Raw genomic sequence first — 14842 nt, 5'->3', positions numbered from 1 at the left:
GACTATACTTCAGTTTTAAAAAGTAGAAAAAATAATGTTTAGCCTGTAAAAAAAAACTGACTAACTCAACCAAAATGATTGAAACCCTCACTTGTAAGTATCTTCTTCAGCTAAAGACAAAAGATGATACTGGGGTGGTAGTCTGGGACCTCAAAGTGGAGGAGGGCAATTCACGTGAGGATAGAAAAGCAGGTGTTTGGTACACAAATGTTTGCTGGGTGTGTAAAGACAATGGGACACAGAGAGGAATTTTAACAAACAGACTTGGCTGGTTCCTCCCCATCTGCACACCTAGTTCATACTATAGTTATCTGTGGTGGTAGGTCCCTTCCTGGAACAGGTGCTTTGTCTACATCCTTTTAGCAATTTAGTAGGAACATCCAAATTTATTCTTGAATCTTTTAGGCCTTTATTGTTTTCAGCTCAAAATAAGCTGCATGCCAAAGAGACATTCTGGGGTGGCAAATTTTGCTCCTCTACATCACCATCTGTTTAAACATCTTATACTTTGTGGCAAACAACTAACAAATTCCTCTTCTGCCCCCAAGTTTATCTAAGTATTTTCTGTTTCTCCACATCAGCTGGGAATTTCAATCTTTCTTTTCAAGTGTTAGACTGAAATTATCTTCTAAACTAGAGGGTGGTTAGGCTCCCTATGGTAAAAAAACAAATAAATAAAGTAAAATAAAAAATTCATCATTCAGCTTAAAAAGATGTATCAAACAGTAACCTCTCTAAACATAAAATTCAATGACAGGATCTATTTGTCCTCAAACCTAATGAGATTTAACTCTCGGGGGTAAAACGTGAGATGTTTTATTATAAACAATTATTAGAATTAAATGAAGCCAAGAGGCTCCAAGATATTCCTCATTTTGATCTATTGATTAAAATACTATTAAGTGTCTATACATTGCTACAGTATGGTCCCTATCATGTTTAAAACAAAAATTATGACCTTTTCAGTTAGAGACATTCGTGTATGCTTTGAAATACTTGTTCTGACCCTTATAAATATATCACTTTCCATCTCATGAACATCAAACATTTTATGGTTTTAATTCATCGTTTTAAAAGTGAAATTGATGCACTAAAGCTAAATGACTCATGCTAATGGGAACTCTAGGGAACCCCACCTAGTGTCAGGGTCTGGGATTCAGAGCTTCATTGGACAAAAAGGAAGAGATTTCTGGCAGGATCAGTAGCTCACTTCCTCATGAAGCATTTGGTGAGGGAGGACCAGTTAATGGATGCCTGTTGCAATTTAGATTTTAATTCAGTCCTTTAAGATTGTGTTACTTCTCCCAGAAAAGGCCACATTTGGCTTCCCAGAAAGACTCCCCATGTGGCTGGCTTTCCCTCTGAATGGCAGTGCTTCGTATTGGAGATCTGACTCAAGCTCAGTGGTTCTCAAACTTTCACTTTAGAGTCACCTGGGAAACTTTTAAAAATCCAAGTTTCCAGGCAGCACCCCTGACCAGTTAAATCAGAATCTCAGTATGAGATCCAGGCAGAGTCCATAATGCCATTTGCAGCACCATGGATGGACCTGGAAATTGTCACAGTAAGCGAAGTAAGCCAGAAAGATAAAGATAAATACCATATAGAGTTTGGCCCACTGTCGCCCGCCGTTCAGCCCAGCCCAGCCCAGCCCAGCCAGCATGTCCTTCCACTTCAGCTCCTGCTCCACCGCCTTGCCAGGGCATGGCACCCAGGTGCCCCTGAGCTCCATGAGCCCCTGCGGCTTCGGTAGCAGCAGCAGCAGCCACCTCTACGGCCTGGGCACCTCGCAGCCACGCGTGGCCATGTGCTCATCCTACCGGGGCCCCGTGGGCGCTGGCATCCGCGAGGTCACCATCAATCAGAGCCTGCTGACTCCGCTGCAGGTGGACATCGACGCCTCCATCCAGCAGGTGCGCCAGGAGGAGCGCGAGCAGATCAAGACTCTCAACAACAAACTCGCCTCCTTCATCAACAAGGTACGGTTCCTGGAGCAGCGGAACAAGCTGCTGGAGACCACGTGGGCGCTGCTGCAGGAACAGAAGTCGACCAAGAGCAGCCGCCTCCCAGGCATCTTTGAGGCCTGCATTGCCGGCCTGCGGAAGCGGCTTGAGACAATACAGCTGGATCGGGACCGCCTGGAGGTGGAGCTTCGGAACATGCAGGACATCGTGGAAGACTTCAAGAATAAGTACGAAGATGAAAGTAACCGTCGCACGGCTGCCGAGAATGAGATCGTGGTGTTGAAGAAGGATGCAGATGTTGCCTACATGAACAAGGTGGAATTGGAGGCCAGGGTGGACGCCTTGAATGACGAGATCAACTTCCTCAGGACTCTCTACCAGGAGGAGTTGTGAAAGAGCTGCAGTCCGAGGTCTCAGACACCTCCATGGACAGCAGCCGCTCCCTGGACCTGGACGGCGTCATCACTGAGGTCAAGGCCCAGTACGAGGAGATCGCCAACCGCAGCCGCGCCGAGGCCGAGACCATGTACAAGACCAAATTTGAGACCCTCCAGGCCCAGGCTGGGAAGCACGGGGATGAACTCCGGAATACCGGAAATGAGATTGCGGAGATGAACCAGGCCGTCCAGGGGGCTGCAAGCGGAGATCGACAGCATCGAGAACCAGCGTGCCAAGTTGGAGGCTGCCATCGCTGAGGCTGAGGAGCGTGGGGAGCTGGCACTCAAGAGGCACGCGCCAAGCAGGAAGAGCTGGAGGCTCCCCTGCAACAAGCCAAGCAGGACATGGCCCTGCAGCTCCGGGAGTACCAGGAGCTGAAGAATATCAAGCTGGCCCTGGACATCGAGATCGCCACCTACCGCAAGCTGCTGGAGGGCGAGGAGAGCAGGTTGACCGGAGATGGAGTGAAAGCCGTGAACATCCCTGTGGTGAATTTCACCGCCGGTGCTGGCGGTCGGCTGACCTTTCGGGGAACCATGGGCAGCAATGCCCTGAGATTCTCCAGTGCTGGAGGGCCCGGGGCCCCCAAGGCCTACTCCATTAGGACCACATCTGCCACTGGCAGGAGCACCCTCAACTGAGCCCAGGGTATGGGAGACCGTTACCCCGACCCCATAGTTACAAGACAACTCACATCCCTGGTCCCAAAACTGCAAGGCAGTCTGAAAAATGATGTCGGAATAGCTTCCAATAAAGCAGCCTCTTTCTGAGGCCTGGGCCAGCCAAAAAAAAAACAAACAAACAAACAAAAAAAACTTACGGTATCACTTATATGTGGAATCTAAAAAAAAAAAGAAAAAGACACAAATGAACTTATTTACAAAACAGAAACAGACTCACAGACATAGAAAACAAACTTACGGTTACTGGGGGGGGAAGAGGGGAATGGAGGGATAAATTGGGAGTTTGGGATTTGCAGATACTAACCACTAAATATAAAATAGATAAACAACAAGGTCCTACTGTATAGCACAGGGAATTACATTAAATACCTTGTAATAGCCTATAGTAAAAAAGAATATGGAAAACAATATATATACATGTATGTATAACTGAATCACTGTGCTGCACACGGAAATGAACACAACACTGTAACCTGACTAAAAAGTGAGGCCAAGTTTATAGATACAGGTCTTACCTGCATATTACAGCCTGGCCTCCATGGAATTCTCTGATATATTATAATTCAAGGAGATTAATTTTTCTCACTCATCCTCATAAATGAAACCTAAATAAATCAATCAAAGCAGCTATTAATGTACAGTTCTTGTGATTTCTTTCTGCTCATTCCCCACATTTTTCTTTGAAGAGTCATCTCTCCAAAGTTAGAATAAAAGGCCAAAGTAGGTAAAAATAGCAACAAATCGTCCCTACTCTCTCATTTCATGACCTTTACTATTATTTCCTGATGTTGTCTCTGCATATTTAGCGACCAAGGTTGTTCTAAAAGTCCTTAGCAACTTTTTTTTACGAGAATTAGTTAATACCCTGCACCTCTGGTTCTTTATTCAACTTCGTTCAGCCTGAATCATCAATTCCATATATTATCTGAAATCTGAATTAACATTTTTGCTGCCTCTTCATCTGAGGCAATGTAAACTGTAGAGTCCTCAAGAGCAATGGTTACCCCTTATTTTAATTTTTTTAATTGAAGGATAGTCGATTTACAATGTTGTGTTAATTTCTGGTGTATGGCAAAGTGATTCAATTGTATATATACATACATTCTTTTTCATATTCTTTTTTATTATAGGCTATTACAAGATATTGAATATGATCACCTGTCCTATACAGTAGGACCTTGTTGTTTGTCTATTTTATATATATGGTGGTTAGTATTTGCAAATCCCGAACTCCCAATTTATCCCTCCCTACCCCCTTTCCCACTCTGGTAACCATAAGTTTGTTTTCTATGTCTGTGAGTCTTTCTGTTTTGTAAATAAGTTCATTTGTGTCATTTTTTAGATTCCATATATAAGTGATATCATGTCCTTCTGGCTTACTTCACTTAGTATGACAATCTCGAGGTCCATCCATGTTTCTGCAAATGGCATTATTTCATTCTTTTTTATGGCTGAGTAGTATTCCATTGTGTACATATACCACAGTTTCTTTATCCAATTATCCATTAATGGACATTTAGGTTGCTTCCATGTCTTGGTTATTGTATATAGTGCTGCTGTGAACATTGGGGTGTATCTTTTTGAATTAGAGTTTCCTCCAGATATATGCCCAGGAGTCAGATCGCTGGTTCATATGGTAATTCTATTTTTAGTTTTCTAAGGATGCTTCATACTGTTTTCCATAATGCCTGCACCAAACTGCATTCCCACCATTTCCTCTACTTAGTTTTTTTCATAACAATAGTTTATAAATTGGCAGGTCTCCATAACTGCCTCTTTATTCAAATTTTTTTGCTTCAGAAGAAAACATAGAAGAATTAACTTTGTGACTTAGAGTTAGGCAAAGATTTCTTAGATGAGGTATAAAAAGCACAAACTATAAAAGAAAAATTTGATAAATTGAACTCCATCAAAATAATGTTTGTTTCTTGGAAAGTAACATTAAAAAAGGAAAGGATACAACATTTACCCACAAAGGACTTGTAGCTGGAATATTAAAGAACTCTTAAAATTCAATAAGAAGAAGACACACAGTCTGACTGAAAATGGACACAGAAGTTTGACTAGACATTGGCAAAAGGAGAATACTTGAATGGGCAACAGGCAGATGGAAAGATGTTTAGCATCATTGGTCAGTAGGGAAATACAAATTAAATCCAAAATGAGATGCCACTACCTAGCCACTAGTATGGCTAAAATTTAAATGACTGATAATACCAAGTGTCAGTGAGGATGTGGTACCAGCTGGAATCCTCGTGTTGTTGGTGAGGATGTAACATAGTGCAGCCCTTTTGAAAACAGTTTGACAGTTTCTTTAAAAGTTAGGTATACAATTACCATATATATGTACCAACTTACCAATGTATGTACCAACATTTTCATTTCTAGGTGCCTAAGAAAAATGAAAACCCGTGTCCATGTTTCACTGTTATGTGAATTCTATGTGAATGCTCATAGTAACATTATTCATAATAACCCCCAAAATGGAAACCACAGAAATGTTTATCTATGGATAAACACAACGTGGAATGTCCATACAAGGGATCCAGCCATCAAAGAAATGAATGATTGAAATACACAATAGCATGAATGAATGAAAAACATCATGCTAAGTGAAAGAAGCCAGACACAAAACAGTATATACTATAAGATTCCATTCATAAACATTTCTATGAAAGGCAAAAACTAGGATGACAGAAAGCTGATCTGTGGTTCCCTGGGACTAGGGGCTGAGGCGGGCACGGAGATTGAGTACAAAGGGGCACAAAGAAGGTCTTGGGGTGATAAAAATGTTCTACAACCTGAGTGTGATTGCACACCTGTGTCCATTTACAACAGCCATCAAACTGCATGCCTACCATGGGCAGGCAATTTTATTGTGTGTAAATTATATCTCAGTGATGCTGTAAAAAAAAAAAATTTCCTTCACATCCTTAAGCTAGTCACCTACACGGGGTTCAATTTTCTACAGTGTTAGCTAGAACTACACTTTTTATTGCTTTCAGTTAAAGTTTTATTCCAGTTGTGTGTATGTGTTTATTCCAAATATCCTTTTTTATTGAGAACTAAGGAAATATTAGTCTTCTGTTTCATGAGCAAGTCTATTTCATGGGGATGTGGGGGGAGATTCTTCTCATAGCATTTATAAATTATATTTATAAACAGCATATATAAATTATAAATTTGCTGGTGAACTTGTTCACAGTTCCATTTATTTTTGGCTGCCTTATTTCAGAGTGATTTGTTGGTCTTTGATGGATATGTTGGGAAGCCTGGCAGACTGGATGGGAAGGCTCAGGATGGGTGGAGAAGAGGGTCTGTGGGACTTGGATCTCCAAGCAGAAAGCTGGAGAGGGCTGGGGCTTGCCCACCACCCCCTGCATGTGGAGGGCAGAACTCTGTGGCCCAAGAACAGGGAAGTGGGACAGTTATGTCCAGGTCCTGATCATCAGGCATACAGTGCAGAGCCTGGAGGCCAGCTGAGGAGATCTGGGGCTGCAGGAGAAGGCCAGCGCAGGGGCTAGGTGGGTGGAGCTGCCTCTTGTCTTCCCCTAAGGGCGGAGAATTACCTACATAATTTGGCCCAGCTCCAACTCTGATTCTCACAGTGGCTCCTGGGAATTCTCTCCTTTACAGATGTACAGATGGGAGGATGGGAGAAGAGGCTCAGAGCTCCTATGCCTCACCCCCCTCCTCCAAGGCCTCCAGGTACTCCCCATGGTGGCCCCTGACTCCCTAAGTCACACTGGTTCCTCCTGAGCTCTCAAGATGCCCACAGGCTTCAGGAACATATATATTCTTTCAAAGGAAAGAAAATGTAAAAGCTTCCTTAGGTCTCCAAAGGTAACGTGCCTCTGGTTCTCTCCAGGTGTGCTATGTATTTTTTTTTTACCTTTTTTATTGAGTTATGTATTCTTAACAGACAATGAAACGATTAATTTACCAAGTTGCACCTTTGGAGCAACTGCTTTTAGAAAAGGCTTGTTAAAATCCAATTCTTCTCATATAAATTCCATCCTCATCCTCCCTCCACCCTCTTCCTCCTTTCTCTTTTCTTACACCAAACAGCCGCATGCCTGCACCCCACTACGGGTCTGTCCACTGAGATGTCCCCTCTGCAGAACGCGGACCGCATTAAAGAGCAGGTTTGTGTTTCCAGTGGTCTTTAGGACTGCCTTGCCCTTAGTGATTGCTGTGGCACTGTTGTTCAATTACATTTAATTGAGCTGGAATTAATACCGTTTGGGAAGAGGCAGTGGGGTGTTGGAGATGCAGAAGCTTCTCAGTAGACCTTCAAATGGAGGTGGGAAGGGAGAAAAAGGAATGTATTAGAGGATAATTCCAGAAAGCAGGAGGGAGCAAAGGACTTGAAGAACAGATAGGCTCTGAGAGAGTCTTATGAGAACAGTGGCATCCATGGATTGCTGCAGAAAGGAAGAGATGGTTATTATCTGAAGACTCAGAAAGACTGGCATCTTGTTCTGGCCCAGTGCCAAGCACACACGATGCTCTGGCGAGGATTATCAGTGCTTTTCTGTTAAAGCGTGGAGCACATGTGTGCTGAAAATGTGTTCTTTCTCTGGGTTTGAGGTGACAGACAGCCACATCACACACCATCCCTTTTTCCATCCCGGTTCCAGCCAAGCAATAAACCCAATCATCACCCAGTCTGTCTCAACCATGTGGTTTCCCCAGCCAGCTGAACAAAATATTTTCAGAATGTGGAATGTAAACAAGGTTCCCACTGTTAGCAATTCTGTGTCATTTACTTGTGGTTATTTTATTTTACTTTAAGTCACATTTAAATTCAAAAGATTGCCAGCCCTCACGGTGCATGTAAACAAATCAGAAATATAGATTAGAATTGCAACTGATTAGTTAGCTGTGAAAGCGTCTGTGTAAATGTAAGGAGAGGGGGAAGAAAATCTATTATGCCCCTGGGATATTGCTTCACCACAGGAAATTCAATTGTGAAAAGGGCTTTAAAAGCAATGACTTTAGTCATCTGGGCTTTCTACACACTGGTTACAGTAAATGCTAATAGAATACCCAGGCAGATGCTCCGCCAGTGATCACGTGACACAGCTTCACAAAGGAAAACAGGGAGTGATTCTGAGAAGGAAAAAAAAAAGTCCTGGGAATCTGCCTTAGCAGACGGTGATCACAAAATATGTGTCTCTCAAGCTATTGAAGGTGTTTTTCAAGAAAACGCAATTTCCCAGGTCCATTATTTCCTGTTTGAAAGTCTATGTCTGCAGTGTCTGCTTTTCAGTGATAAAGATGGTGTGAACCTCCTGCTACTCACGGAGAATCCAAATCAAGACTTGCCTTCATTTGTACATTTCCTCTGAAACATACTCTGTCTTCCAAATCGACAGGGAGCTAAATGAGGCATAGCAATTTCCTTACTTACCCACAGGCCTACAGGAGTGATGTTTTCCAGGAACAGTGCTGTGAATACTACATTTTCTAAGATTTTGCTGACCCTCTAGGTTTACATTACCCACCTTTCTGGTATTATTTGGGAGCTGCTAAGCTAACATGAACATTAGCTAAAAAAAGACATTTCTTTGAATTTTTCAGGGTACCTTCTGAATTGTGGTAGCAACCCAGGGGTCACAGATCAGTCAGGCAGCGGCAGACACACCCCTGCGAGCTCACTGTATCCATCTTCCCTGGCTGCTTCCTCCTTCACGCAAAAGTAATTGATTTCCAGTTCACCCAATTAGTCTCATCACACTTTCTCAAGTGATACCAGCCGTATCATGACTCGCAGAATAATCTGCCTCTGAATAAAGCCCCATGGAATAAGGTTGTATGCCTTGTAAGATTAGCACCTGGAGGATTGGAGGAACAATCGCCTTGAACCACACATTATTTGGATCATTTGGCAAAAGGAAAAGCAACTTCCTCTAACAGGTGAGGTTTGAAAAAGTTTTCACCTGAGAAGGAGAAGTGGATAGCTGGAGAATGGGGACTGAAGGCTCGCTGGGAGATATGGGGAGAGGATAATCCATGTTTTGAGTTGAGTGGCTCTACAGATAGATTTTTGGTCCCACACCTGAGCACTCTGACAAAGACGTGTGAAAGTTCATTGTTATCAAATAAAGCCCAGAAACCTCCCCCTCCCATGGGACACATGGAAGTTTAATCTTCCCATTCATTTCTGGTTCCTTTAAAAAAATTTTTTTTAATTGAAGTATAGTCGATTTACAATGTTGTGTTAGTTTCTGGTGTACAGTATGATGATTCAGTTATATCTCTCTATATATTCCTTTTCATACTCTTTTTCAATACAAGTTATTATGAGATATTGAATATAGTTCCCTGTGCTGTGCCGTATGACGTTATCTGTTTTATATATGGTAGTTAGTATCTGCAAATCCCCAAATCCCAATTTTTTCCCCCTCTGGTTCCTTTTAGAAACATAAATTTCAACTCAATCTCTCATTCACTTGTTCTGAAAACAAATCATTTATGACCAGTTATGGAATCATGACTGTCAATCTCGCTGGAGTACTGTGCTACACTTTCCTATGTTTTCTGTGTCTTGAACCTCCTATTTTTCCACTGCATGTGCCCCTTCTAATTCCTTCCAGCACACTCATGGACAATATGGAAGCCTGGCTTTAATTAGGCATCTGCTTAAAAGCCACATCTTGAGCATTTTTGTGAGAAACTGTTTTCATTGTGAGTAATTCTCACTGGGAGGAGAATCTTTCTTCATCTCACTTGACTCTCCTTGATCTAAATTAAAACCATGCCTGCCCATTTTATTATGGGGAGAAATATTTATTATCCCCACTCATAATTCCAATTTGGCCCATGGAGGAAAGGACATCTACTTGCATCCTTAAAGGGGTGTTGGGGGGAACCCTGGAGAGCTTGGCATCCATCAGCCATGCTGGACTCATTTGAAGGGTCCCTGTGTCCTGTCTGGCCTGAATCCTCCCTTCCTGGATGGATGAGAAGGACCAGTGCTCTCCTCTGCTTCCAGTCCCCCGAGGGTCCCTATGTGTGCTGAAGCCCACCCTCTGCCCTTCTCCCCAAAGGTACTCTAGGGCCTGAAAATCTTCAAGGAAAGGAGTCAGGATCCCTACTTTAGCCCCATATTGTAATCCCATTCTGTCACATAGCTTTCCTGTGTTGAGGTGGTGGGGAAGTACGAGAGAGGAGGATCTTTGATCTGACCATTTTTAAAAAATGTACCTATTGGTCCCCATAAAATAGGTCTTAATTAAGGGCATCTGCCAGAAGCTGGAGGAGACAGTGGTCCTAGGCCATGCTATGGTCTGAGTGTTTGTGTCCCTGCCAAACTTTGGATGTTGAAATCTTCATGCCCAATGTGGTGCTGTTACAAGGTGGGGTCTTTGGAAGGTGCTAAGTCAGGAGGGTGGAGCCCTCATGAATGGCATTAGTGCTCTTACAAAAGAGGCTCCAGACTCTCCTTGATCTAGATTTAAAACCACGCCTTCCCATTTTATTATGTGAGGACACAGCAGGAAACCTGCAACCTGAAAGGGGACCCTCACCAATCTTGCTGGCACCCTGATCTCAGACTTCCAGCCTCCAGAACTGTGAGAAATAAATTTCTATTGTTTATAAGCCACCTAGTAGGTGGTATTTTTGTTTTAACATCCTGAATGGAGTAAAACTGCCCCAACACCTAATATTAGTGTATTCTCTGTAGAGATTATTGTTCTTATAACTGTGTCAAATGCAAAACAAGTCCTTGGAGTGACCAAAAAGGAACATGCCCTGATCTCCATTCTCAAGAAGTTATCATATTTGAGTCTGTTGGATGAATGATTCCAGGATTCCTCCCATTTCCTGTAGGTCTTATTTTGTAAGATATTAATAATTATATAGCTTCTCTTCTGGACATTTCTAGGTTCTTTTTTTTTTTTAATTGAAGTGCAGTCAGTTACAGTGTGTCAATTTCTGGTGTACAGTACAATGCCCCAGTCAAGTATATACATACATGTATTTGTTTTCATGTTACATTCCTAGTTTCTAAACTGTGATTTCCTGAGAAGGCACAGAGCATGCTATTGGGGTCCCATCAAAATGAAAAACTACTTTCTGATCTTGCAGAGTCAAAGCTTTGCGTTTGTGTTAAGCATTAAAAATAGCATCCTTGTCTAAACAAGGGGCACCACTCTGGCTGTTCACGGAGCATCTGTGAATGTGTTGTGCTTTCTGCCAGGCTCACACTTCTAGTGTAATCCAGCTGGGAGCAGCTCTAAAAAATTCACACATATGCCACACGCATTTTTGCACTCAGCCATTCTCTCTTGGTGTGTAGTTCAAGAACAGCACCCAGGTCAGGGAGCCAAATTACCCAAGGAGTTAAATTAAACGTCATTGGCCAGTTCAAACCTTAGTGCTATAGAGAAGTTTGGTCATTACAGTGTCCCCAGATTTTGTCTTTCAGTTTTTGGTAAAAATGGCTCAAAGTTATATTGATAGTACACTGTGGTACTACCCTGTTCCAGCTTTCTGAACCCTATTCTTAAAATTTGATTTGTTACTTCTATTAGTTTATCATTGGGTAGTGTTCTCTCAAGCTGAACTAATAGTGTTTAGGATGATGTAGGAAAATTATTTTTCCTTCTCAAAGGCAATTGACAGTTGCCAAAAAAAAAAAAAAAATTCTATCAAGGGACTCATAAAGAAAATTTATGTTATTTTTTTATTTGAAAGGGAGCACATGCTATTCACATAGTGTTTAAATTAGGAAGAGAATAAAGTACTTTATTCATAATAACAACAAACAATTAAAATGTATACATTGATTCTATATTATAGACTAATTAAAAGACCCAAAGACAGAAGAAGCATAGAAAGAGTCCTTTTCCTTTTTCTATTTCTATTGACTTGGGAGAACCAATTATTAAAGTTGCAGGAATTGTGCCAACTGATTGCTGAACACAACCATTATTAAAAATCAAATGATACAAATGCACAAGTAAATTATATGAAAATCAATAGGTATAAATACGCAAAACTCATCATTTCCCAGTGATTTTCCTACCGTTTACTTTTGCCTCTGCTCGTGTGGTCAGGTCTTCGCTGTACCTGTGTGGTGGCAATACGGTCATGGTGTGCACTTCTCTCCCCAGTTGCACACTTAGCGAGTCACATTGGTAGCTTGAACTCAGCCACGTGTGAGTATTCACACCCCGGAAAGCAGCAAATGCTGCACATCAGGGCTTTGTGTTTTTCAGAGAACTAGTCATTGAACGTTTACCAACACACCGCTGGATGGAAGGCAGAGTCAAATGCCATTGCCAGATTTCCCAGAGAAACCTAAAGTTCTGGAACTACTGAAATGTACTGGAATGGTCAAAAACTATTATATAAAAACAACTACACACACACACACACACACACACACACACACTATATAATGTACCATATATAGTATACTATATAAAATTTACTGTATACTATATGTGTCATAACATATAGCATGCATACTATAGTATAGTATATACTATATTGTATATAATACATACATTATAACATATACTATAGTATACTGTATATATTATGTATACTATATACTAGTATACAATATACTGTGTATTCTGTATTAAAACAATTACTAAGTTATGAGTATAAATCAGTTTCATTTGTTCTACCACAAATGTAGAAGTTGCTATTTTGTGTGAAGATAGAAAATAAGGGACAAAAAGGAAAAGACGAGAGTTAGCAGTGTCCCAGGTCTGCGTTAATGGCTTTCGCTGTGACTGCTGCATCGTGTTGGCCACTGAGCCACTGGTCAAAATAAGTCACATTGCTGCCAAGCCCAGAGCGAACACGGGTTAGATGTGAGCACCTTGGAACCATTCCTGACATCAACCCACTGCCCAACCAAACCAGAAGTGCTAACATCTTGATGTTTCCTCCATAGAACTTATCCAGTATCCTCCATCTGTGCAATGATAACAGCTGTGAACTTTAAAAAGGAAATCAACCATAAAAATCAATATGGTGTTCGTGTGTGTGTGTGTGTGTTTTACAAATAGATGGATTCTGATATTAAAAAAAACCACATAGAATGCTAGTTTAAAATAGATACTACAAGATAATTAGGCACATTTTGCCAATTACACATATCAGCCATTTCTTCTCGACACACACTATCTTTTTTTTCAGTGTTTCTCCTTTCTTTATTACTCAGCCTTTAAGCATATCTCTGTAAAGCTACAGTTGATTGGATTGATAGACAGATGATATAGCTAGATGGATAATAGGTAGGTAGGTAGATAGATAGATATTCTCCTGGAATATAACATTTTGTACTCAGTTTATCCCAATAGACTCTTAAGTTCTCAAGGAATATTTTCCCCTTTCTTAAAAACTAAACACTTAAAAACACTGGACCCAGTAGCTCATGTATATATGGGGCTATGAGAAGGACACCACCTGCTATATGATGTATTATGAAGGGGACCAGGAAACCCTCTTTACTGCCCAAAGACTCCCTCACTTCCCTGAAACACAGGATACTTGTTTAATAATTCTAAGTAAAACTCTTATGAGTAATGGTTGGGCTAACTGGAAGCCCAACAAAATGATGTACGCCTAGGTACTTGGAGTAGGGCAAAAAAGATGAGGGGTATCAGAAGCAGAGAGAAAATCTTTGAAAAGAGATGGGAAGAGATTGTTTTAAGGCATCCTTTGATTATTTTAAAATGTAGCTGAAGTTCATTTAAAAATTAACTAAGTAATCTGTTGACTGATGTGGATTTTCCTGGGGTGTAACTTGAAGCCTGCAGTATCCCCAGGTGCCACGTGGGTGACATCCTATCTGGGGTCTGCCATAAAGTGTGCTTTGGTTCTCAAGAGGCTACAGTTCTATCTAGTCATGTTCTGAGTCATTGCAACATATTAAGGAAGCTCAACATGGTAGGGGGAGAGGTATCACCTATCACAGGAGCGCCGGAGCCAGCTTGAGGGGCTCCACTGGCCAAAGCAGGGGCAATTTGAGCATGATTACAATTACAGCTGTGAATTATAAATCATTGAAAAAAATAGGTTTTCATGAGCCCATACCTATAATAAATACATAAAGAAAGAAAAGAAAAAAAGAAAGAAAGAAAAAAAAAGAGACCCAGAAAATTGTTCCCCTTAATAGGGAATGGGAAGATATAGATGACATTATTAAGGGAAAGATTTTCTAGCCTCACCTCAAGCTCTTCTTCCCAGGAGTAGGTCAGTGTTAACAGTTCTGTATGTATATTTCTAGATCCATTTCTATGCATTTTTTATTATATACACATAACATAAAATTTACTATATTAACCATTTTTAAGTGTATAGTTCAGTGTATTAAGTACAAAAAAGTGGAGTGCTTCTGGACTTGTGTGTCATCCTTGCACAGGGCCCATGCCAGTCTCCTCTGGGCGGTCCATGTGCTGCCAAAGCAAGCACACTATGCATCTCTAAATGTGCATGTTCCAGCATTATAAGTGTAATCAGACTACAAAAAAAGGAAAAAAGGAAGGTGAAAGATAGGCTTTCCTGGCAAAACAAAAACAAAACATTTGTGGCCAGCAGAGCTGCAGGAATGTTAAAGGAACTCTTCAGGCAGAACAAAAGTGATAACACACAGAAATTTTAATCCACATAGAGGAATAAAAATGCCAGAAATGGTAAATATGTGAGTAAATACAAAAACGTTCTTTCGCCTACTTAATCTCTTTAAAAGATATTTGACTATTTAAAGTAAACATAATTGAGATGAGTGGG

At 41.2% G+C, this 14842-nt stretch overlaps 1 protein-coding gene and 1 long non-coding RNA gene across 2 annotated transcripts in view; both read left to right on the top strand.

Annotated features, from left to right (window-relative positions):
* The window catches only part of LOC116661505, a 45586-nt gene that overhangs the window by 14811 nt on the left and 15933 nt on the right, over nucleotides 1-14842 (top strand). The gene's annotated exons all lie outside the window — the stretch shown is intronic.
* Nucleotides 1662-3186, top strand: LOC102523216 (keratin, type II cytoskeletal 7-like). The gene is given in 4 exon segments (XM_032473728.1): nucleotides 1662-2354; nucleotides 2357-2593; nucleotides 2595-2688; nucleotides 2691-3186. Coding segments are annotated over 4 exon segments (1377 nt in total). The 3' UTR covers nucleotides 3044-3186.

This window comes from Camelus ferus, chromosome 35 (assembly GCF_009834535.1).
Source record: "Camelus ferus isolate YT-003-E chromosome 35, BCGSAC_Cfer_1.0, whole genome shotgun sequence".
Taxonomy (NCBI): domain Eukaryota; kingdom Metazoa; phylum Chordata; class Mammalia; order Artiodactyla; family Camelidae; genus Camelus; species Camelus ferus.
Note: the sequence above shows the minus strand (reverse complement) of the source record. Positions and strands in the feature narration are given on the sequence as shown.